Source organism: Indicator indicator, chromosome 5 (assembly GCF_027791375.1).
Source record: "Indicator indicator isolate 239-I01 chromosome 5, UM_Iind_1.1, whole genome shotgun sequence".
Taxonomy (NCBI): domain Eukaryota; kingdom Metazoa; phylum Chordata; class Aves; order Piciformes; family Indicatoridae; genus Indicator; species Indicator indicator.
The window spans coordinates 38,775,455-38,799,269 of record NC_072014.1 but is presented as its reverse complement, the minus strand read 5'-3'; the positions used below and the strand labels follow the sequence as shown (position 1 = coordinate 38,799,269).

Here is a 23,815-nt window from a genome sequence, read left to right as displayed (position 1 = left end):
TCTCCCCTGGGAAGAGAGACTGAGAGCCCTAGGGCTGTTTAGTCTTTAGAAGATTGAGAGGGGATCTGATCAATGTCTATAAATATCTGAGGGGTGCCAGTGGAGGGGGCCAAGCTCTTTTTGGTGGTGTGCAATAAGACAAGAAACAACAGGTACAAGCTTGAACATAGAAGATTTCAGCTCAACATGAGGAGAAACTTCTTTACAGTGAGGGTGACAGAGCCCTGGAGCAGGCTGCCCAGGGGGGTTGTGGAGTCTCCTTCTTTGGAGACTTTCCAAACCCACCTGGATGCATTCCTGTGTGTACTAGCCTAGGTGATGCTGCTCTGGCAGGGCGGTTGGACTCAATGATCTCTGGAGGTCCCTTCCAACCTCTAATGTACTGTGATATTGTAATGCATTTGTCCAAAGAAAGTATTTTACGGTCTGTGAGGGGTTGTTCAAGCAAGCTTTAATCACCCTGACAGAACAAACCTTCTCATGGAACAGCTCAAGAAGGAAATTTTGTCCTTCATCACCAGGCTACCTTGGCACAGCAATACATTGGTATAGGACTGCTGGGAAGCTGCTATAGGAGAGAGACAAGGATCTACTAGAGAGAGTTCAACAGAGAGTGACAAGGATGATTTTGGGCCTTGAACATCTCTCTTACGAGGAAAGACTGAGACAAATGGGGGTGTTTAGTCTTGAGAGGAGAAGGCTGAGAGGGGATCTTATAAAATAGATGAGAGGTGGGTGTCAGGATGAAGCTGCCAGTCTCTTTTCAGTGGTGCCCAGTGACAGGACAAGGAACAATGGGTACAAGCTGGAATACAGGAGGTTCCATTCCACCTGAACATGATAAGAAACTTGTTTGTATAAGGGTGCTGGAGCCGTGGAGCAGGCTGCCCAGAGAGGTTGTGGAGTCTCCCTCTCTAGAAGCTTTCAATCCTGCTTGGACATGTTCCTCTGCAGCCTGCCCTAGGTGATCCTGCTTTTGCAGGGGGTTTGGACTGGATGATACATAGAGGTCCCTTCCAACCCCCAACATTCTGTCATTCTGCTTCTGTAATTATTCTGTTCTGTCTCTACAAGACCTTTCATTGATATTTCTTATTAAGGGAGTAGGTTCTTTGTGACTTTCATCCTCCATGTCTGAGATAAATTGCAGAAGCTTCACTTCAAGAGAGCATAAGCTCTTTCCTCATAACTTGTTCATCATGTAGCATGACATTCAGTCAAGAGTACAGCATTGCAGCAGCTGCAGGAAAAGCCTCAACGTTCTGCTACATCCTACACTGTAACATGTTTAAGGCACCACCACCTCTGGAGATACCCTTAGCACCTCTCTGGAACACCATTTCTGATGATTTCACAGGATTGTCTAAGGACCACAGAAATACGTAGCCTGTTCTGGCAGAGATGAGCTTCATATAGTGAAGTAACATTAAGAAAACAGAAGAATACACTGAACAAACATTTTAAAATAGGATTTCAGCTGAGATTTGAGGAAGAGGGGAAATCATCACAATTTTTAGTATTACTATTGAAAAAACATGTGAATCAGGTAAATTTTTTCTTGGTGTTTTTCTTTAGATCACACAGAGCTTCCTGATCAAAGGCTGCATTTGGGCTTTCATTTTCTCTAAGTCTACAATTAAAGAGTTTAGTCTTACTGAAAGGGCTTAGTCTTACTCTTATTTTGTATTTTTCACCCCACGAACAAGTTTTATTAGCTAGCAATAATACTGACAAAACAAACTCTCACCTTGTTCATAGTCTCAGCATTTTGCTTGGCTAAGACCATGGCCAAAGAATCTGTCACACTAGTAAATTTAATTTGGTCTGCTGGTTGACGATACTTCCTTTCACTCAGGATTTCTCCAGCTCTCTTGGCTTTCTCAACTTCCATGGAGCCAATAGGAACCCATCCAATACCTTTCAGCCATTCCAGGTCTGCTTTGTAAACAGCCTGAAAGAATATGAAAGGTACATGTGCAAGTGTGATCAAAGATTAAGATAATTATAATTCTAAACAAGCATATCTTAGGCTACACTGACAACTGTACATCTTTCTGCATAGTGGGATGGTATAGTTTTGAAAACAATTGCTATGTTTGAAGAGTAAAAGAATTATTAAATAATAAACAGACTAGAGTTACCAAAGAACACCACAAATAAATTTACAGACATTTTATACCTGAGGCTAAGGATGAAGAAAATAGAATTAAACATAAATTTGATGATAGATTACTAAATATTTCACCTCTAGCAACATGACTGACACAAGTAACTAAGCATGTTATGCCAGGGGAGGTTTAGGTGGGAAATACTTCTTCTGCAAAAGGGTTGTCAAGACCTGTAACCAGCTGCCCAGGGCAGTGATGGAATGCATATCCCTGGAGGGATTTAAAAGAGGTGTAGATGATATGGTGCTGAGGGTCATGGTTTACTGGTGATCTGGCAGTGCTGGGTTAATGGTTGGACTTGATGATCTTAAAGGTCTTTTCCAACCAAAATGATTCCATAATTCCTTGGCTGAAAGACCCAGTATTTTAAATTACTTATTATAATTTAACAATTTACTCACATCACTCTGCAGGTCATAGGCTTTCCTGGCATGGATAACATCGTTCTGGTCTGGCAGGCAGATCCATTGGTGCAGATAGTGGCGATAATCGATGTCACTGACCAGCTCCTGACATTTCTTGGCCAGCACAATTCCCAGCATGTCCACTGGGCTACTGAAGTGAGTCTTGGTCTTCTCAAAAGCTTTCTTGTACTCCCTGTCACTCTGGATCTTGGCTACGTGCATTGACCACATCATCTTGGGATCGTCCTCGATGTTGCGGGCTCCGATGTGGTGGCCAAGCTGCTTGCGGTAGCCTTCCTTGTACTTGTACTGAAATAAAATAGATTCATATTCATATAGTATATTAATAAATACAATAAACACTTCAAATAATAACTAAATAAACAATTCACACAGTTTTACAAAATCATTAATATTCTGATTAGATAATTTCTGACTTTTTCCTGTTTTATTACCATCGGTTTTGTTCCATCATTCTGTATTTTACTTTATATCATCACTGAACACTTCGTGTCACCTACTTACCAACAAGTTTGATACTCCACATTCTTTTCCTATTAAGATTAAAATGTAAAGATCAACTTATTTCAAAAGCTTATTGCAAAACACCTTGATGAAGATAGTCTGAGTCAGTCTTAATACAGACAGTTTAAATACTAAGGAGCATAAAGGATTCATATCGTCTGTGTGTTAGTGATGTTTCCTCACCACAGAAGGCAAAACCTGTCACAGTCATTGCAGAATTTTTTCCCTGTTTTTGTATTCAGACATCTGGAATTTCAGTAATTAAACAGAACTACTTTTCCTTTTTTCCTGAGGAAAACAGCTGTTTAGAATTTATTTGTTACCAATGAATCTATTTTGGGGAGAGATTTAAGAATGTTTCTTATTTTGAATCAAATTCATTTGGCCAACTCTAGCATAGACTCATTTGTCTTATTGATTATCCTACTTGAACACTGATGGACATCAATGGAACTATTACAGGCAACATAGGTGATCCTGCTTTGTAGGGGGGTTGGACTTGATCTCTGAAGGTCCCCTTCCAGCCCCTAGCATTCTATGATTCTATAGGAATAATATTCATTCTTGGTTTATTTATTCCTCTCACACAAACCTTGTTCTTTTCATGTTCTGGATTTCAGTATTACCTATTCTATAAACATAGGGTATTACATTAACAAATTGGTCTGGGTTTAAGAAACTGGGATGTCTTAAACCATAAAGTACAGACTTCCAGAAGTTAGGTCCAGGGGTGGACCAGAAAGTGTAATCTTTTGCTATTTCATTCCCAGAATGCCTGCATCTCCCCTTTATAAATGAACAGCACCAGCTGTCTGCCCTTTCTTCTCTCCCTGCTCCCTTCCTGGTGCAGGCTCCCTTATCTCAGGTTTTTGGGGGAGCGGGCCCTGGTCCTGGCAAGCTGAATTTTTAGCTGCATCATTCAAGCCTGGGTAGGGAAGCATAGGTAGGTATGGTGGCAGGCATCTGAGGCCTGGGTTTTGACCTGGTTTGGAGGAAGGTTGTGGAAAGCTTTAGACTTAATGAGGTGGACTATGGATTTGTATATTGTTTATGCCTTTGTCCTGTGATATCTAATTGTGACTAGTACTGCCTTTTAAATTTCCAACTCTTTCCAATTCTGCACGGAGCGTTTTCTTTTACCCTTTTTGGGATGTGTAAAAGAGCATCTGTCTCGCTCCCTATAAACCCAAGACACAAACAACAGAAATAACATTCTGACTCTCTTCTGTTGCCAAATCCACACAAATATGATAAAAATTCCTACTTACATCACTGGCAATCTCTCTGGAGGCTTTGGCAGATTGAATAGGAATGGCATCAAAACGCAGATCATGACCCTTCTTCTTCGATTCCTCCAAAGCTAGTTTGTACATTTTCTGTAAGAAAAAGACAATTTTTATTTCAAAAATAGAATTGCACTTCAGTTACGTACATCGGGGTAACAAAAATAAGTACCTAAATAATATTGTTAATACACAGACAACTTAAGTAACTGAACACAGCTCTGTCTTCTCTAGAAAAAGAGAAATAAAATGCAGGTTTCAAGGGGCTTGTTATTGTATTGTAGATATTTTGAAACTGGAAATCATTTAGAGAAGACAAGGAAAGGTATGTTCTAAAAGTTAAATTATCTCTTTCTCTATCTTGATATAGAAATGATTGCTCATTTATGGGAGATAATCCATTTAAAAACCCAATTTCATACCCAGGAGGAAAAATGTAGTGAAATAACAACTCTGATTTTTAGCACTGGAGCTGGCAATTTGTGACACTAAAGAGCTCAATGATATTATCACACTAATTAAAAGTCAGAGATGACAAAACTGTACTTGCACTTTAATTTCCTCAACTCTTCAGTTTTACCCACCTGACTGTAGATTACTTGGTTTTGTTTGGCTAGCAGGATTTCTGGTGTGTCAGGCATGACGTGAATGGTGGTCTTATCTTTATTCCATGCTTCAGTGTATAATCGCTAGGAAAGGACACAGAAAGGGATAAATATTGGACTCCAAAACAAGTTGATTTCTCATTAATCACCCAAAACAGGGCAGAAAGGAATGGAATCAAGACTCACCTTATTCATGGTCTCTGCATTCTGCTTGGCCAAGACCATCTCTAGAGAATCAGGGACACTGGTGAACTTGATGGTGTCTGGAGGCTGACGGTATATTTTATCACTCAGGATCTCTCCTGCCTTCTTGGCTTTTTCAACTTCCAAGGACCCAATTGGGACCCAACCAATACCTCTCAACCATTCAAGGTCAGATTTGTAGCAGTTCTGGTATAAAAAACATGACAAAGGTTATTCTAGTTATAAAAATAATTAAGTTCACATGGTTCTGAGAAGTTCTCACAGTTAACTAAAATGATTATCAATATTTAATTGAAATAAAGACAAAACCTAGAGAAAGTCTTAGAAAAAAATAACTCCATTTCACCAACACTGAGAGTGGAATCACTAGGCATAGAAAGGCAAATGATAAATAACCTAAATTCTGGAATTAAAGAAATCAGTTTAAATACTAATTAATTAACATGTCCTGTTAGAGACCTGCATTACTGTTAGCCATAAAACTATAAATAAGCCATGAAAATTTGGTTTTAGCACTTTGGTATGAGATGGCCTGACCCACTTCTGTAAAACATCAAATACATTCCTCATCCAACACTAAATCACAAAGAGCTTACATCACTCTGCAGGTCATAGGCTTTCCTGGCATGGATAACATCGTTCTGGTCTGGCAGGCAGATCCATTGGTGCAGATAGTGGCGATAATCGATGTCACTGACCAAGCTTTGACATTTCTTGGCCAACACAATTCCCAGCATGTCCACTGGGCTACTGAAGTGAGTCTTGGTCTTCTCAAAAGCTTTCTTGTACTCCCTGTCACTCTGGATCTTGGCTACGTGCATTGACCACATCATCTTGGGATCGTCCTCGATGTTGCGGGCTCCGATGTGGTGGCCAAGCTGCTTGCGGTAGCCTTCCTTGTACTTGTACTGAAATAGCAATCAAGGTGTTAGAGTTCTACATCACCTTTAAAAAACAGTTATTCAGGTTAAATAGTTTCAATAACAAAGTTTCTGAATTTCTCTACAACCTAGAATAGAAAGAAACCAAACTATCTAGGCCACTCTGGGGCTAACAACATGGATCCTCACATTTCACTTTTGAGATTTGTGTTTTGATCTTAAACAGAGATTTTTGAAGTAAGCTTTCTAAAAAAAACAACCTCTACAAATATTAGTGATAAATAATCCTCTATTATTGGAGCACCTCTACTACAAAGACAGGCTGAGGGAGCTAGGGGTGTTCAGCCTGGAAAACACAAGGCTCTGGGGAGATCTAATAGCAGCCTTCCAGTACCTGAATGGGGCCTAAAAGAAGGATGGAGAGAGACTGTTTACAAAGGCCTGTGGTGATAGGATAAGGGGCAATTGCTTCAAACTAGAGAAGGGCAGATTTAGATTGCATGTTGGAAACAAGTTCTTTACTATAAGTGTGGTGAAACACCGGAACAGGTTGCCCAAGGAGGTAGTTGGGGCCCCATCCCTGGAGATATTCAAGGTGAGGCTCAACAGGGTTCTGGACAACCTGATCTAGTTGAGGATGTCCCTGCTTACTGCAGAGGGGGTTGGACTAGATGGCCTTTGGAGGTCCCTTCCAACCCAGACCATTCTATGATTCTATAATTCTATTCAATATACTGAATCCGAATCCTTATCAAATATAATAATATACATACTGATTTAATTAAAGATAAAGGTTTATAAGCTATAATATTAACATGATAGCAGCATTATATTGTCCTTATAACTTCTCAACATTTCATTTTCTGAGTAAGTGTTTAAACATCTGATAACTTGCTTCCAAAAATCTATTACTTGAGATCACATTTTAATTGAAATGCTTTTTATGGAATCCTGTTGATAACTGTCAGGTTGCACAGTTCAGAAGTCACCACACAAAGAAACTAAGAAGTTTCTTACATCACTGGCAATTTGCCTTGATGCTTTGGCAGCTTGGATGGGGATTGCATCAATTCTGAGATCATAGCCTTTCTTCTTGTCTTCCTCCATGGCCTGCTTGTAGAGTTTCTAGTTGGGGAAAAGGTGAACAAGGGGATTCATAAGTCACATGTAATAGACTCCATGCCAAGCAAAGCCATTTTACATAGACTTAAAAATTTGCTTTAAGAGTTATTCTAATTAACAATCTGAACTCAAAGCCCCAGAGTAGCAGTTAATATAAAATTCATATCAGCAAAATGTGATGTGGTACTGAGGGACATGCTTTATTGGTGACCTCACAGTGCTGGCTTCATGGCTGGAATTGATGGCCTCAAAGGTCTCTGCCAGCCAAAATGATTGTGATCCAGAAGAAAATGTTTTACCACATGAACAGTTAAGACATTGGAACAATCTCACAAGGGAAGCAGTGGATTCAGCAACAGTGGGCAGTTTCAGGACTCAGCTTGACAGGGTGCTGGGCCGTTTCATTTCAACTACATACCACCTAGAAAAGTTGGACCAGATGATCCTTGGGGTGCTTCCAACCTGGCATTCTCTCTTTCTGTGATTCTTTCAAGACTTTAATTAGCATAACAGTGACTGCTGGTTTGGTTTTGGAGCTACACTATTCTTCAACACAAGCGGAGTAAAACTTACTTTTTAGACTCACCTCTTACTGAGGTGAATTTGTTCCCCTAAACCGACATCCAACACTGGGGTCAGTGTCTTCAGATACGTCCTGGAAATTAAGTCTGTGGTATTTCCAGTATTGCAATTCCCGACAGAATGCTCAATGGTAGAAAGGACTTCAACAATCCACTATAAACACACACCCTCTCATGGAATTTCCTTTTAATTGTTCTCACTGTTGTATCTGTGTACTACTGTACCAATATGCAAAGATGGTTTTAAAGCCACAGTTTTGAGGATAAATATTGGGGGTTACTTAAAGAACAGGATGGTATCATCTAGGTAAGGTTCATGAGACTGTTGATGATCTAGCCATGAGACAGAGCAGTTACATTTGGAGAACCACCACACTCACCACACTGTAGTTCTGCTTGTTCTGTTTGGCCAGAGTGATTTCAGGTGTGTCAGGCATTACGTGGATCTGGGTCTTGTCTTTATCCCAGGCCTCAGTATACAAACGCTGCAGCAGAAATAATGAATGTTTAAAGTGGAAAAGAAAGTGGACTACTTGGAGACCTCCTAAAACACAAGAATTATAAATTTGTCTTCCAAATCTGAAATATCTTTATTCCTTACAGAGCAATGAGATTTTATATTCACTCCCCTAGATACTTCATGTCCAGCTTAGGAATTAGTGACCTGCAAAGAATTCTGTTACAAGATAGGTTTAGAAAAAATGCACAGAATGCTCAACACAGACACACAGAGAGCTAAGCTCCATCAACAAGGTCTGTTTGAAAGAGGACATGGGTTTAGTGACAGAAATGAAACTCAGATCATGGCCATAGATTGAGAAAAACACATTTTAAATACCATGCTGAACTATTGAAAGTATGAATAATTCAAAAAGTGCCCTAAAATTGTTTAGTTTAATAACAGATTGTGAGATAAGCTTAATTGTAGAAAATTTCTACATTAAAAATGAGATGAAAGTTAGGAAACACATCACTAGATAGAGTATACAGAAATACTCTAATCTTCACATTGACAATCCAAATTCAACTTGGAAGATATTAAAATTAGCAATTGCTGAAAGTAATTTACCCTGTTGATTACCAAGAAGGTAACTCACACTATTAGAGCCTCATCATGCTAAAATCTCACACAGCCTTGTTGTAATGAAGTCCCACCACACATCTGTAGCTCTAAACCTATCTCCAAGGCTGAGGTGCAGACTGCTGACGTGTTACCTAGTCAAATCTAGCCTCACCTTATTCATGGTCTCTGCATTCTGCTTGGCCAAGACCATCTCTAGAGAATCAGGGACACTGGTGAATTTGATGGTGTCTGGAGGCTGACGGTATATTTTATCACTCAGGATCTCTCCTGCCTTCTTGGCTTTTTCAACTTCCAAGGACCCAATTGGGACCCAACCAATACCTCTCAACCATTCAAGGTCAGATTTGTAGCAGTTCTGGTATAAAAAACATGACAAAGGTTATTCTAGTTATAAAAATAATTAAGTTCACATGGTTCTGAGAAGTTTTCATTATCAATATTTAATTTAATACAAAACCCCAGAGAAAGTCTTAGAAAAAAATAACTCAATTCCACCTAATTCTAGTACCAAAACCATGACAGAAGTTATTCTAGTTATAAAAATAACGAAGCTCACATGGTTCTGAGAAGTTCTCACAGTTAATTAAAATGACTATCAATATTAAATTCAAATGAAGACGAAACCTAGAGAAAGTCTTAGGAAAAAATAACTCCATTTCACCAACACTGAGAGTGGAATCACTAGGCATAGAAAGGCAAATGATAAATAACCTAAATTCTGAAATTACAGAAATCAATTTAAATACTAATTAATTAGCATGTCCTGTTAGAGACCTGCATTACTGTTAGCCATAAAACTATAAATAAGCTATGAAAATTTGGTTTTATCACTTTGGTATGAGATGGCCTGACCCACTTCTGTAAAACATCAAATACATTCCTCATCCAACACTAAATCACAAAGAGCTTACATCACTCTGCAGGTCATAGGCTTTCCTGGCATGGATAACATCGTTCTGGTCTGGCAGGCAGATCCATTGGTGCAGATAGTGGCGATAATCGACGTCACTGACCAAGCTTTGACATTTCTTGGCCAACACAATTCCCAGCATGTCCACTGGGCTACTGAAGTGAGTCTTGGTCTTCTCAAAAGCTTTCTTGTACTCCCTGTCACTCTGGATCTTGGCTACGTGCATTGACCACATCATCTTGGGATCGTCCTCGATGTTCCGGGCTCCAATGTGGTGGCCAAGCTGCTTGCGGTAGCCTTCCTTGTACTTGTACTGAAATAACAATCAAGGTGTTAGAGTTCTACATCACCTTTAAAAAACAGTTATTCAGGTTAAACAGTTTCAATAACAAAGTTTCTGAATTTCTCTACAACCTAGAGTAGAAAGAAACCAAACTATCTAGGCCATTCAGGGGCTAATGACACGGCTTTTCATATTCAGTTTTTGAGATTTCTGTTAGAATCCCAAATAAGTACCTGTGAAGTAAGCTTTTTGAAAAAACAATCTCCATTAATATTAGTGAGAAGTAATCCTTCTCCTTATTCAATATATTTCATCTTTATTGAATGTAATTATACAGTGTTAAGATTTAATTCAAGATACAGGCTTATGAGCTACAAATTTAACATTATGTTGTCCTTATACTTCTCAATATTTAATTTATACACCTAAGTCTTTAACCATATCTAATAACTTGCTTCCAAAAATCTATTATTTAAGATCACACTTGAATTGAAATGCTTTTCATGGAATCCAGTTGGTAACTGTCAGTTTATCACCACACAAAGAAGAAAAGCAGTAGTTTCTTACATCACTGGCAATTTGCCTGGATGCTTTGGCAGCTTGGATGGGGATTGCATCAATTCTGAGATCATAGCCTTTCTTCTTGTCTTCCTCCATTGCCTGTTTGTAGAGTTTCTAGTTGGGGAATTAAACAAGAGGGTTCATAAGTAAGTTCTATGTATTCCATTTTATGCAAAACAAAGTGCTTTGGAGTAGATTTAAAACCCTGTGTTTAGATTTATTCCAACCCAACTTTGTCTAACTCAAAACCCCAGATCAGCAGCTGATACAAATTCATATCAACAGAAGATCTTTCATAAATGCATCAGCTAACAATTATTTTACTTTCTATTCTATAAACAGCACTGACATTTATTAGAGATAAGCCATTCTTCTTTACAAGTGGAGTAAAACTTATTTTTTAAACCCACCTCTTTCTCATGTGAAATTGGTCCCTTAAACCAACATCCAACACTAGAGACTGACTTTGTGGTATTTCCAGTGTTTGAATTAGTTTTGTCCCTACCCAACAATATGCACAGTGGCAGAAAGGACTTCCAAAATTCATGTGACACAAATTCTCCTGTAATTTATTTTCAGTAGTTCTCACTGTTGTATCTATGCAGTGCTGTACACAAACAAGAGGGCTGGAACACCTGCTTTGAGGGTAGGCTGAGTGAGCTGCGGTTGTTCAGTCTGGAGAAGACTCCAGGGGGACCTTAGAGCTGCCTTCCAATACCTGAAAGGATCCTACAGGAAGGCTGGGAGGGACTTATCATCATGGTGTCTATCAACAGGACAACAGGGAATGGTTTGAAGCTGAGGGAGAATAGGATTAGACTGGATCTTAGGAAGAAGTTCTTCAGTACGAGGGTGGTGAGACTCCGTAATAGGCTGCTCAGGGAGGCTGTAGATACCTCCTCCCTGGGGGTGTTCAAGGCCAGGTTGGATGGGGCCTTGAAGCAGCCAAGTCTAGTTCAGAGGCATCCCTGCCTGTGACAGGGAGGTTGTAGTAGATGATCTCTAAGGTTTCTTCCAATCTAAGGCATTGTACAAGGTTATGATCACCCACATTTATGAGACTGATGATGATGCAGTCATGAAACAGAGCAATTACGTTTGGAGAACCACCACACTCACCACACTGTAGTTCTGCTTGTTCTGTTTGGCCAGAGTGATTTCAGGTGTGTCAGGCATTACGTGGATCTGGGTCTTGTCTTTATCCCAGGCCTCAGTATACAAACGCTGCAGCAGAAATAATGAATGTTAGAAGTGGAAAAAAAACAACAGTGACTACTTGGAGATCATCTAAAACTTAAGTTCTTCACTGTGAGAGTGGTAAGATAATGGAATGGGTTGCCCAGAGAAGTTGTTGACATCTCATCCCTGGAAGTGTTTAAGACCAGGCTGGATGAGGCTTTGAGCAACCTGGTCTAGTGGAAGGTATCACTGCTCATGGCAGAAGGGTTGGAACTAGATGTTCTTTGAAGTCCCTTCCAATTCAAGCCATTTTATGATAAGAACAATTACAGATCTGTACTGCAAATCTAAAATATCCTTATTCTTTATGTAGCCATAAGAATTTATTTTCACTCCTCTTCATGTCCAAGTTAGGAATTAGTAAACAAGAAACAATTCTGTCAAAAAGTAATGTTTAGAAAAAAGGGACAGAATGCTCCTTGAGGTATTATAATTAAATTAGCACTTGCTGAAAATAACTTCACCTGTTGATTACCAAGAAGGTAACCCACACTTTGAAAGCCTCATCATACTGAAATCTCACACAGCAAACCACACATCTGTAGCTCTAGTCCTGTCTCCAAGCCTGAGGTGCAGACTGCTGACACGTTACCCTAGCCAAATCTAGACTCACCTTATTCATGGTCTGTGCATTCTGCTTGGCCAAGACCATCTCTAGAGAATCAGGGACACTGGTGAATTTGATGGTGTCTGGAGGCTGACGGTATATTTTATCACTCAGGATCTCTCCTGCTTTCTTGGCTTTTTCAACTTCCAAGGACCCAATTGGGACCCAACCAATGCCCCGTAACCATTCAAGGTCAGACTTGTAGCAGTTCTAAGTATAAAATAAAAAGACAGCAGTCTTGTTAAGACTGACCTCTCATTAACATTAAATTAATGTTTCAAATATACCAGGCAACCAATGCTTACTTTCACAAATTGTCATCCTCCTAGTGCAATCTGCAAGAAACTGTTAGCAACCTAGGCTCTGACCCTCTATCTGTCTTTAAGAGGCATGTTGGAAAATGGTTCAAGAGCAACAGGATTAAAACATAGTCTTGAAAGAAAATGTAAACTTTTCCTGTGACCTTTATTCACAACAAATAAATGGTCACTTATTAAGAAGAGCAGGTCTTAACTGAAACCATTTTCCCCAACACAAGAGAAAGGAATCCTGTCCAAAGTCTTGCAACCAAAAAGCCAAAATAAGCAACTTTCTGTTTCTATCAAGTTAAAGTTATTAAATTCTCTGTTATCAAGGATGATATGCAGCTAATTCTACTGTTTGGTTGACTGATTAGCTGCATATGAACTCAACCTTCCTAGACGAGATTCATTCACTCTTAAAGATCTGATGACCTTGCTTGGAACAGGTAAGGAAAACCAAGATTGAAAAATCACTGCATAAGAGAGTTCTGTGAGAGTGCAGCTTCTAGTGCTTACAGTGGAAGGAAATTACACACACTTTGAAGCTCCCACACTTATCAGCCAGTACTCACGTCACTCTGCAGGTCATAGGCTGTCTTAGCATGGATAACATCATTCTGGTCTGGCAGGCAGGTCCATTGGTGCAGATAATGACGGTAATCAACATCACTGACCAGCTCCTGACATTTCTTGGCCAACACAATTCCCAGCATGTCCACTGGGCTACTGAAGTGAGTCTTGGTCTTCTCAAAAGCTTTCTTGTACTCCCTGTCACTCTGGATCTTGGCTACGTGCATTGACCACATCATCTTGGGATCGTCCTCGATGTTCCGGGCTCCAATGTGGTGGCCAAGCTGCTTGCGGTAGCCTTCCTTGTACTTGTACTGAAATAGCAATAAGAAAGGTGCTCAGTGAGTTTCAGCTTAGTTTTATTTATGCCCTCAGAAGCCTCTGAGGCACAACCTTCAGACAACTTTGCTTCTGAAACCACAGAGATTCAGAGTGAGAAAGTATTCAGCTGATAAATATTACTCTAGAGCAGCTGGACCACTTCTGGACCATATATGAAGATATTCCAAGTCCCACAACATACTCTCAGTAACTGGGAGAACAAAAGGTCTCCAAAATTATCACAGCAATACTAAAAAAACTAAATTTCACTAAGTACCCAGTAAAGAAGGAGTGACATTTAAGCGTGAGTACCAAGACCACTCCTATTCAATCTATTCAGGAGTAAAAATGTGAACAACACAGAGACAGATGTGAAACTTTAAACAGATACATCAAACACAAGCAGGGAATATGTTTTTATGTTAATGCCTACTTTTAAACTGTCTTCATTTCTACACAAAAGCTCCTGGAATCTAGCTGATGGGGCATGTAGCCAAGGGCTGCTGGGTACTTACATCACTTGCAATGTCTCTGGAGGCTTTAGCAGACTTGATAGGAATGGCATCTGCCCGCAAGTCGTAGCCCTTTTTCTTCTCCTCCTCCATCGCAAGCTTGTACAGTTTCTGAAACAGAAACAAACATTCCCCTCAAACACCTCTCCTTCCTGGGACACAACAAAGGACAAGAATGCACATTTAACCCCACCTCAAGCACCTACCTCACTGTAGTTCACTTTGTTCTGCTGGGCTAGCAAAATCCCTGGTGTGTCTGGCATGATGTGGACCTTGGTCTTGTCTTTCTCCCAGGCTGAGGTGTATGCACGCTGCACAGAAGAGCATGAGGGGACAGGAGATCACGCAAGAGCAGGGCAGCAAACTCAGAGAGAAAATTACATCAACAAAGAGAAGCTGGGGGCCTCTGCTGTTCACTGACTCGAGGACACCATTATTGGTCTCAGATCCTTCCATCTCTTCTCTCTTTTCATCCCACACCCCACCCATATCACTGCTTCAACCACACAAGACAGAATTTGAATGAAAACAAGGATCACAAATCCCTGATGCAAGAGGATGCAGTTTTCCCCTTGCAAAACCCACGCCTGGAAGGAGAGACACCGACATCCTGGGAAAGGAAGGTCCTTACTTCCTGCTGGTTGCACACAGCAGGAGAAATCTGACCTGGTCCATAATTGCAGAGTTGTGCTTTGCCAGAACCATGGGCATGGAGTCAGGCAGGCTGGTGAATCGGATGGTGTCTGGGTGCTGCCGGTACTTCTTGTCACTCAGGATCTCGCTCGCCCTCTTGTTCTTCTCAGCATCCAGGGAACCAATTGGGGACCAGCCAATGCCCCTCAGCCACATAAGGTCAGACTTGTAGACATTCTGAAAGGACAGGCAAGAACATAAAACAGCTCAGCAATATCCTCACTCCAGGTAACCACTTCTCCTACCTAGGGAAGCTTGGCCAACAAAAATATGTTCCTCCAGGTCAACGTGCAAGCCTCCATGAAGTGACCCTGATCAAGTTCAGGTCCCTAATCAAGCAATTTGTACATCAATCTGACTCTACATGCCTACAACAGCACAAGCATGTTAGAGGAAATCCACAAACTTTCCCTCTCCCTCATTGTTCTTTTTCTCCCTGGGAAACACCTGCCCCATTTGGCAATATCCAGTCACCTGCTGCAACACTCCCTAGAAAACACTCCAGACAAGACAGGATTATTCTGTCATCATAAAGTTGAACCCCACATAGATGTCATCCCTGACCCTTCAGCATAAGAGACACTTGTGTTTTTCACACTACCAGGAAGAGCAACTTACATCACTCTGGAGGTCATAGGCTGTCTTAGCATGGATAACATCGTTCTGGTCTGGCAGGCAGGTCCAGCGATGCAGAGGGTGCTTGTAATCAACATCACTGACCAGCTCCTGACATTTCTTGGCCAACACAATTCCCAGCATGTCCACTGGGCTACTGAAGTGAGTCTTGGTCTTCTCAAAAGCTTTCTTGTACTCCCTGTCACTCTGGATCTTGGCTACGTGCATTGACCACATCATCTTGGGATCGTCCTCAATGTTCCGGGCTCCAATGTGGTGGCCAAGCTGCTTGCGGTAGCCTTCCTTGTACTTGTACTACAGGCAAAAAAATTGTTAGTGAATTTTAATTTAGTTTTCTTTACATTCCCAGCAGCCTCCCCTGTGGCAGAACCTCCAGACAGCTCAGTATATGCAAACACAGAGACTTCAGAGTGAGAAAGTATTCAGCTGATGAACTGCAATGTACAGCTACAAAAGTATTCATGGAACACTTCCTGTCTGATAGGACTTCACATTTTTGAAGACACTCCCTGGTCTACATTCTTAGAGTCACTGAGCAATTGAGAGTAAGAAAGGTCTCCACATGACGGCAGCAATATGAAAGGTCCATACCCTACATGAAGAATCAGTGAGCAACTTTCAAGCACAAGATTCAAGTAAACTCTTTTTCAATCTCTTAAGGAGACAAAGACTGAATGGACAATGTGACCAACCTAGAATTTTAAACAAAGGCACCAAAGAGATGTGCAATACATTTTTACATTAATATTTAATAGTATTTTTTTAATTTACTTTTATACTGCCTTTATTTTTAAACAAAAATTTGGTTTGGAGTTCTCCTTGTTATTGTCCAGCTGTGTTTTGTAGCTGGAACATCAGTGGTGTAGAGACTGGCAGTGCAGAGGGTAGCACATCACCTCCAAAGTCCCTACTTTTGCACAAGGAGATGCTACCACATGCCCATGACGAACACTGCTTTGGACTCTGTCCATTACCCAGCTCCACAATTACTCTCTCCACAACATATACACAGACCGTCAGCCCACTCGCAACACGCAGGGACAGTCACAGGTAGACCCTCCAGAAACAACACATTTCCAGATTAGCTGAATGGTAACTACAGCTAAGAGCTATGTGGTCTCATTTTAACTAAGACACCATAGGTGTCAATAGAAGGACCTTTAAAATGCTTAGTAGGGTGTGTGGCCAAGGGCTGCTGGGTACTTACATCACTTGCAATGTCTCTGGAGGCTTTAGCAGACTTGATAGGAATGGCATCTGCCCGCAAGTCGTAGCCCTTTTTCTTCTCCTCCTCCATCGCAAGCTTGTACAGTTTCTGAAACAGAAACAAACATTCCCCTCAAACACCTCTCCTTCCTGGGACACAACAAGGGACAAGAATGCACATTTAACCCCACCTCAAGCACCTACCTCACTGTAGTTCACTTTGTTCTGCTGGGCTAGCAAAATCCCTGGTGTGTCTGGCATGATGTGGACCTTGGTCTTGTCTTTCTCCCAGGCTGAGGTGTATGCACGCTGCACAGAAGAGCATGAGGGGACAGGAGATCACGCAAGAGCAGGGCAGCAAACTCAGAGAGAAAATTACATCAACAAAGAGAAGCTGGGGGCCTCTGCTGTTCACTGACTCGGGGACACCATTATTGGTCTCAGATCCTTCCATCTCTTCTCTCTTTTCATCCCACACCCCACCCATATCACTGCTTCAACCACACAAGACAGAATTTGAATGAAAACAAGGATCACAAATCCCTGATGCAAGAGGATGCAGTTTTCCCCTTGCAAAACCCACGCCTGGAAGGAGAGACACCGACATCCTGGGAAAGGAAGGTCCTTACTTCCTGCTGGTTGCACACAGCAGGAGAAATCTGACCTGGTCCATAATTGCAGAGTTGTGCTTTGCCAGAACCATGGGCATGGAGTCAGGCAGGCTGGTGAATCGGATGGTGTCTGGGTGCTGCCGGTACTTCTTGTCACTCAGGATCTCGCTCGCCCTCTTGTTCTTCTCAGCATCCAGGGAACCAATTGGGGACCAGCCAATGCCCCTCAGCCACATAAGGTCAGACTTGTAGACATTCTGAAAGGACAGGCAAGAACATAAAACAGCTCAGCAATATCCTCACTCCAGGTAACCACTCCTCCTACCCTGGGAAACTCAGACTACCAAACCACGCTTCCCTCATTCAACCACCAACCACCACAAAGGGATCCTGATCAAGCTCAGGTCCCCACAACCTCTCTCCACAACTGCAACAGTACAAGCAGGTACCAAGTAATTCAGAAACGCTCCCTCTTCATCTCCTTAGTCTCTCTGTCAAAAGATCTGTCCCATGTGGCAATCTCTAGCTGTATAGGAGGAGTCTTAAAAGTCACCACCTAAGGGTCTTCAAACCATTTGCCACTGTACACAACTTGGTTTTGCTCAACTCTTCACCCTCCAAAAGAAACTGAGTTTACTGCCCTTCTGGTGTCGTAGAGAACTCAAGCCACCTGCCACAATTTCCCACCACAAAGTGCTCCTATTTGACCATAAAATATGGCCCTACACAAAGTTCACTCCTACTCATTATTGACAAAATCTCAGCAAGTAGAAAAATGAACAGCTGAGATTTCTCAGGAAATGTAAACTGAAAGAGTAAAGAGATGTGGACAAGAAATGTAGAAACTGAAAATACAGAAACACAGCAGTAATTGTTTTAAACTGGAAAAGAGTAGATTTAGATCAGGTATTAGGAGGATTTTCTCTATTATGATGGTGGTGAGACAATGGAACAGATTGCCCAAGAAACTTGTGAATGACCTATTTCAGAAAGTGTTTAAGGGCAGTTGAATGAGGCTTGGACCAACCTGGTCTAGAGGAATATATCCTTGCCTAGAGCAATGGGGTTGGAACTTGATGACCGTTAATGATCCTTCCAACCCAAACCAGTCTAAGATTCAGCAGGACAGTACAGCTACAATAGTCTCAGTCACACAGATTCAAGCCTGTGCTTATGCCTCCCACATGGACTTTCTCCAACAAAGCAGCAGAACACAAGAGACACTTCTGGTTTCCCCACAATCAGGAAAGAACAACTTACATCACTCTGAAGGTCATACACTTTCCTGGCTTGGACTATGTCATTCTGGTCTGGCAGGCAGGTCCACCGACGTAGAGGGTGCTTATAATCAATATCACTGACCAGCTCCTGACATTTCTTGGCCAACACAATTCCCAGCATGTCCACTGGGCTACTGAAGTGAGTCTTGGTCTTCTCAAAAGCTTTCTTGTACTCCCTGTCACTCTGGATCTTGGCTACGTGCATTGACCACATCATCTTGGGATCGTCCTCGATGTTCCGGGCTCCGATGTGGTGGCCAAGCTGCTTGCGGTAGCCTTCCTTGTACTTGTACTGTGAGAGTAAAGCAGCTCAGTGTCAGCCCACTTGGTGTCCCTTCTGACACTCTTCTGTCAGCAAATGCTTTGCTAGTGGAGCTTGGCAAGGTCACCATATGAAGAGGTTTTCTAAGCACAGTGTATTCCAACTGTGCCCCACACACTTGCATCCCACCCCACTGCCACATGGATGAATGAGAGGCACACAGGGGCCCAGAGGTCACCTCTAACCAACCTAACACAGGAACCAGGAGCAATTCCTGCAAGCAGAGGAGGTCTCCACACATCCTGAGCACCCCCACTGAGAAGACAGGTCATTGGCTGGGATGCCAAATCGGGGGAAACCCACCAGACTTCTCCAGCAGAAAAGCTGGGCTTTGTCTTGTGCAGTCTTGTCTGCACTCACCCACAGAGCCCACAGCAGCTGTTACACTCCACTGCACCAGGATCTCCTGCACAGTGCTCAGGAGTCCCAGCGTGTGTCCTCAGCTTCAGGGTAGTTACTGAGCAGTACACTACAACAGTGATGGGTCTCTTATTGAAATGTTGTGTGAGAGTGAGGAAAGATTCAACTCATCTCTGTAAGGAATAAAAACCCTGAACGACAGAATGTCTTCTGGGAGACAAAATTCAGCTCCTGCAGTGCTGAGCCTGAAAAAGATGCTCTGGGACACAGTAATGACTGGGCTATAGTTAGTTGACCTGCCCTCAGTCCAGAGAGAACCTGGAAGTGCCCTGATGAAAGCAAAACTTGATTTGGGGTTTCGTTCCTAATAACTGGGTCAATTGTGTAGCTGCAAGAATCAGGGGAGGGGAGATTGGCAGTACCAAGGGCTGTACATCACCTCCAAAGTCCCTACTTTTGCATGAGGAAATGCTGCCACAGGATCAGGAGGGATGATGCTTTGGATTCTGTCCATCAGCCAGCTCCACAACTACACTCTCCATAACATCAAAAAGACCCCTCAGGCCACCCATAACATGCAGGGACAGTCACAGGTAGACCCTCCAGAAACAACACATTTCCAGATTAGCTGAATGGTAACTACAGCTAAGAGCTATGTGGTCTCATTTTAACTAAGACACCATAGGTGTCAATAGAAGGACCTTTAAAATGCTTAGTAGGGTGTGTGGCCAAGGGCTGCTGGGTACTTACATCACTTGCAATGTCTCTGGAGGCTTTAGCAGACTTGATAGGAATGGCATCTGCCCGCAAGTCGTAGCCCTTTTTCTTCTCCTCCTCCATCGCAAGCTTGTACAGTTTCTGAAACAGAAACAAACATTCCCCTCAAACACCTCTCCTTCCTGGGACACAACAAGGGACAAGAATGCACATTTAACCCCACCTCAAGCACCTACCTCACTGTAGTTCACTTTGTTCTGCTGGGCTAGCAAAATCCCTGGTGTGTCTGGCATGATGTGGACCTTGGTCTTGTCTTTCTCCCAGGCTGAGGTGTATGCACGCTGCACAGAAGAGCATGAGGGGACAGGAGATCACGCAAGAGCAGGGCAGCAAACTCAGAGAGAAAATTACATCAACAAAGAGAAGCTGGGGGCCTCTGCTGTTCACTGACTCGGGGACACCATTATTGGTCTCAGATCCTTCCATCTCTTCTCTCTTTTCATCCCACACCCCACCCATATCACTGCTTCAACCACACAAGACAGAATTTGAATGAAAACAAGGATCACAAATCCCTGATGCAAGAGGATGCAGTTTTCCCCTTGCAAAACCCACGCCTGGAAGGAGAGACACCGACATCCTGGGAAAGGAAGGTCCTTACTTCCTGCTGGTTGCACACAGCAGGAGAAATCTGACCTGGTCCATAATTGCAGAGTTGTGCTTTGCCAGAACCATGGGCATGGAGTCAGGCAGGCTGGTGAATCGGATGGTGTCTGGGTGCTGCCGGTACTTCTTGTCACTCAGGATCTCGCTCGCCCTCTTGTTCTTCTCAGCATCCAGGGAACCAATTGGGGACCAGCCAATGCCCCTCAGCCACATAAGGTCAGACTTGTAGACATTCTGAAAGGACAGGCAAGAACATAAAACAGCTCAGCAATATCCTCACTTCAAGTAACCACTCCTCCTACCTACAGAAGCTTTACCTACCAGAAAACATTCCCCTAGGTCAATCCGTCAGCCACCATGAAGCAACCCCCATTAGACTCAGCTCTCACAACCTCCTTCTCCATGCCTACAACAGGACAAGACAGTGCCAAGCAACCTAGGGACTTTCCCTTTCTCTCTTCTTCATCTCTCAAGGAAACACTGGCCCCATTTGGCAATCTCCAGTCACCTGGTGCAACTCTACCTCCCAAATGCTCCAGGCAAGACTACAATACTCTGTCATCATAAAGCAGAACCCTACACAAGTGTCACCCCTGACCCTTTGCCACATCAACTCTCAGCAGGACAGAATGGCCACAACACAGTCTTAGTCACATAGAATCAGCCTACATTTAAGCTCCACACATGGATCTTCCCCAACAAACCAACAGGGCACAAGAGAACACTTGTGGTTTTCACTCTTCCAGAAAGAGCAACTTACATCACTCTGGAGGTCATAGGCTGTCTTAGCGTGGATAACATCGTTCTGGTCCGGCAGGCAGGTCCAGCGATGCAGAGGGTGCTTGTAATCAACATCACTGACCAGCTCCTGACATTTCTTGGCCAACACAATTCCCAGCATGTCCACTGGGCTACTGAAGTGGGTCTTGGATTTCTCAAAGGCTTTCTTGTACTCCCTGTCACTCTGGATCTTGGCTACGTGCATTGACCACATCATCTTGGGATCGTCCTCGATGTTGCGGGCTCCAATGTGGTGGCCAAGCTGCTTTCTGTATGCAGTTTTGTATTTGTACTAATTGAATAGAGAAACAATAATTATCAAGCTCTTTTCAGGCTCTCACTTTAATTTCTTTGTTAATATGGCCATTCATATTCTCCTATCAATTTTTTTCTTCAGTTTTTCCCATCACATCTTTTTTCCTTTACATTTCTCCAATACTTTTAGTGTTTTTCTTCCACGTCCAGAATACATCAACATATATTTTTAGTAGCAATATACTAACTTGTTAGAAATTATTGTATTTAATTAAATTTACATCATTAAGAATTAAACAACCTCTGGAGAGAGCAGCAACATACTGCTGAAAGTTTAGACCTCTCCTCTTCCTTTTAAATAAAGCCCCTTTATCCCAAGTGTGTACCAGCTCTATTCCCCAGTGTTATCTTCACCCTGCAAGACTTACTTCACTAGCTATGTCTCTGGATGCCTTTGCTGACTGGAGGGGTATAGCATCAGGAGGAAGATCATAGCCCTTCTTCTTTAGTTCTTCATAGCCCAACTTGTAACGTTTCTGTTGAAGAAGGATTCAAAGCAATCATTGCAAATAAAAGTCATTAGAGAGGTTTTCAACACTACAGCTTTCTTCCCCTGAATACTGAAAATAAATCAGAAGATTGCAAACAGTCTCATTCATCAAATTAAACTTCATACTTTGCTTTTTATTGGGATCTTTTCAAGGCTGATCAATACCTAAAGGGTGAGGGAGAAAGAGGATGGGGCCAGATTCTGCTCAGTGGTGCCCAGCAAGGAGCAACAGGCACAAACTGGAACCCAGGAAGTTCCATCTGAAGATGAGGAGAACATTTTTTGGTGTGAGGGTGCTGAAGCCCTGGAGCAGGCTGCCCAAAGAGGTTGTGGAGTTTACTTCTCTGAAGAGCTTCCAAACCCAGCTGGCCATTGTGATCCTGGGCAAGCTGCTGTGGGTGCTCCTGCTTCAGCAGGGGCGTTGGACTGGGTGATCTACAGGGGTCCGTTCCAACCTCCAACATGCTGGGGTGTGAGGATTCTGTAATGTGTATTTTGTATCTGATAATCTAAACTATTTAGAAGTGACAACCTCTATGTTTTCTGTTTAACTCATTTGAGAATCTGGATGATTCGGAGAGTCCTCTACAGAGACAAAATATACAGGCCCATGATTCTGTACCCTCAATTTTGACTGTCATCATTTTTGTCTTCTTCAGTTCTTATGATAGAGCTGCTAACGTTTCTTTACCTTTCTACGCAGTCCATACTTGTTCCACTATAAGCAGGAATTTGATCTAAATTAAATAATTCTTTGTAATTCTAAAGAGTTCATTGGATATAATGAGACATTTTAGCAACAACAGGCTTACTAAAAAGCACTGACCACATGGTAATAACAATATGATCAGGATGGATGAAAGAGAAAACTGCTAACTTTTGCTGAATATTTTCTAGGCATTTTTTTATATCCTAGCAAATCCCACTTCATGTTTTAGCAATTCCATTTGGGCTTCCCAGTGCACCACAATTTTCACAGGCGAAGATCCCAAGTGTGCTTGGAGGTGTTAGAATTGTAGAACTACTCCACTGCTTTTACACTCAAGGTACAATGAGTCATCCAAATTTCATCAAAGAAAGGTCCTAGAGACACACTTACATCACTTGTGTTAATCAAGTTTGATTTAGCCAGCAAAATTTCAGGAGTATCAGGCATGATATGAATCTTAGTCTTGTCCTTGTTCCAAGCTTCTTTATAGAGTATCTGCAAAGAGACACAAAAATCCTTTGTCTGATGAAAGGCTCATTGCATAGCAGTAAATTCAGCTTACTTTTATTCTATGATAACAAAGCAAAAGACATACTGTGAAAGCATGAGCTACGTAAGCAACATGAGCTATTAAAGCCAAATAATACAATGACTTTCTACTGACATACTACCTAGTTTTCGTCATATCCATCTAATGTCAAGGAAATTGCATTACCACTTTTTTTTTCCTCTTTATATCCATGAAATGTCAAGGAAACAGAATTATTATACCCTAAGTAGTACAAGTCTTATCTGCTGTTATAACTGAGTAAGTTCTACAGCACTGGAGACCTGAATCTTCTGAATAACATCTTGACAGCTGAGCATT

At 42.0% G+C, this 23,815-nt stretch overlaps 1 protein-coding gene across 1 annotated transcript in view; it reads right to left on the bottom strand.

Annotated features, from left to right (window-relative positions):
- NEB (nebulin) overlaps positions 1-23,815 on the bottom strand; it is a 149,868-nt gene that overhangs the window by 86,494 nt on the left and 39,559 nt on the right. Inside the window, exons 37-64 of the mRNA XM_054380962.1 lie at positions 23,338-23,442; positions 22,117-22,224; positions 21,414-21,725; positions 20,684-20,887; positions 20,224-20,328; positions 20,021-20,128; positions 18,569-18,880; positions 17,362-17,565; positions 16,902-17,006; positions 16,699-16,806; positions 15,474-15,785; positions 14,829-15,032; positions 14,369-14,473; positions 14,166-14,273; positions 13,332-13,643; positions 12,464-12,667; positions 11,731-11,835; positions 10,618-10,725; positions 9,769-10,080; positions 9,009-9,212; positions 8,154-8,258; positions 7,088-7,195; positions 5,786-6,097; positions 5,172-5,375; positions 4,965-5,069; positions 4,366-4,473; positions 2,570-2,881; positions 1,748-1,951 (exon numbers count right to left, since the gene is read on the bottom strand). Of these exons, the coding sequence (XP_054236937.1) occupies positions 1,748-1,951; positions 2,570-2,881; positions 4,366-4,473; positions 4,965-5,069; positions 5,172-5,375; positions 5,786-6,097; positions 7,088-7,195; positions 8,154-8,258; positions 9,009-9,212; positions 9,769-10,080; positions 10,618-10,725; positions 11,731-11,835; positions 12,464-12,667; positions 13,332-13,643; positions 14,166-14,273; positions 14,369-14,473; positions 14,829-15,032; positions 15,474-15,785; positions 16,699-16,806; positions 16,902-17,006; positions 17,362-17,565; positions 18,569-18,880; positions 20,021-20,128; positions 20,224-20,328; positions 20,684-20,887; positions 21,414-21,725; positions 22,117-22,224; positions 23,338-23,442 (5,103 nt within the window). The remainder of the gene's footprint in view (positions 1-1,747; positions 1,952-2,569; positions 2,882-4,365; positions 4,474-4,964; positions 5,070-5,171; positions 5,376-5,785; positions 6,098-7,087; positions 7,196-8,153; positions 8,259-9,008; positions 9,213-9,768; positions 10,081-10,617; positions 10,726-11,730; positions 11,836-12,463; positions 12,668-13,331; positions 13,644-14,165; positions 14,274-14,368; positions 14,474-14,828; positions 15,033-15,473; positions 15,786-16,698; positions 16,807-16,901; positions 17,007-17,361; positions 17,566-18,568; positions 18,881-20,020; positions 20,129-20,223; positions 20,329-20,683; positions 20,888-21,413; positions 21,726-22,116; positions 22,225-23,337; positions 23,443-23,815) is intronic.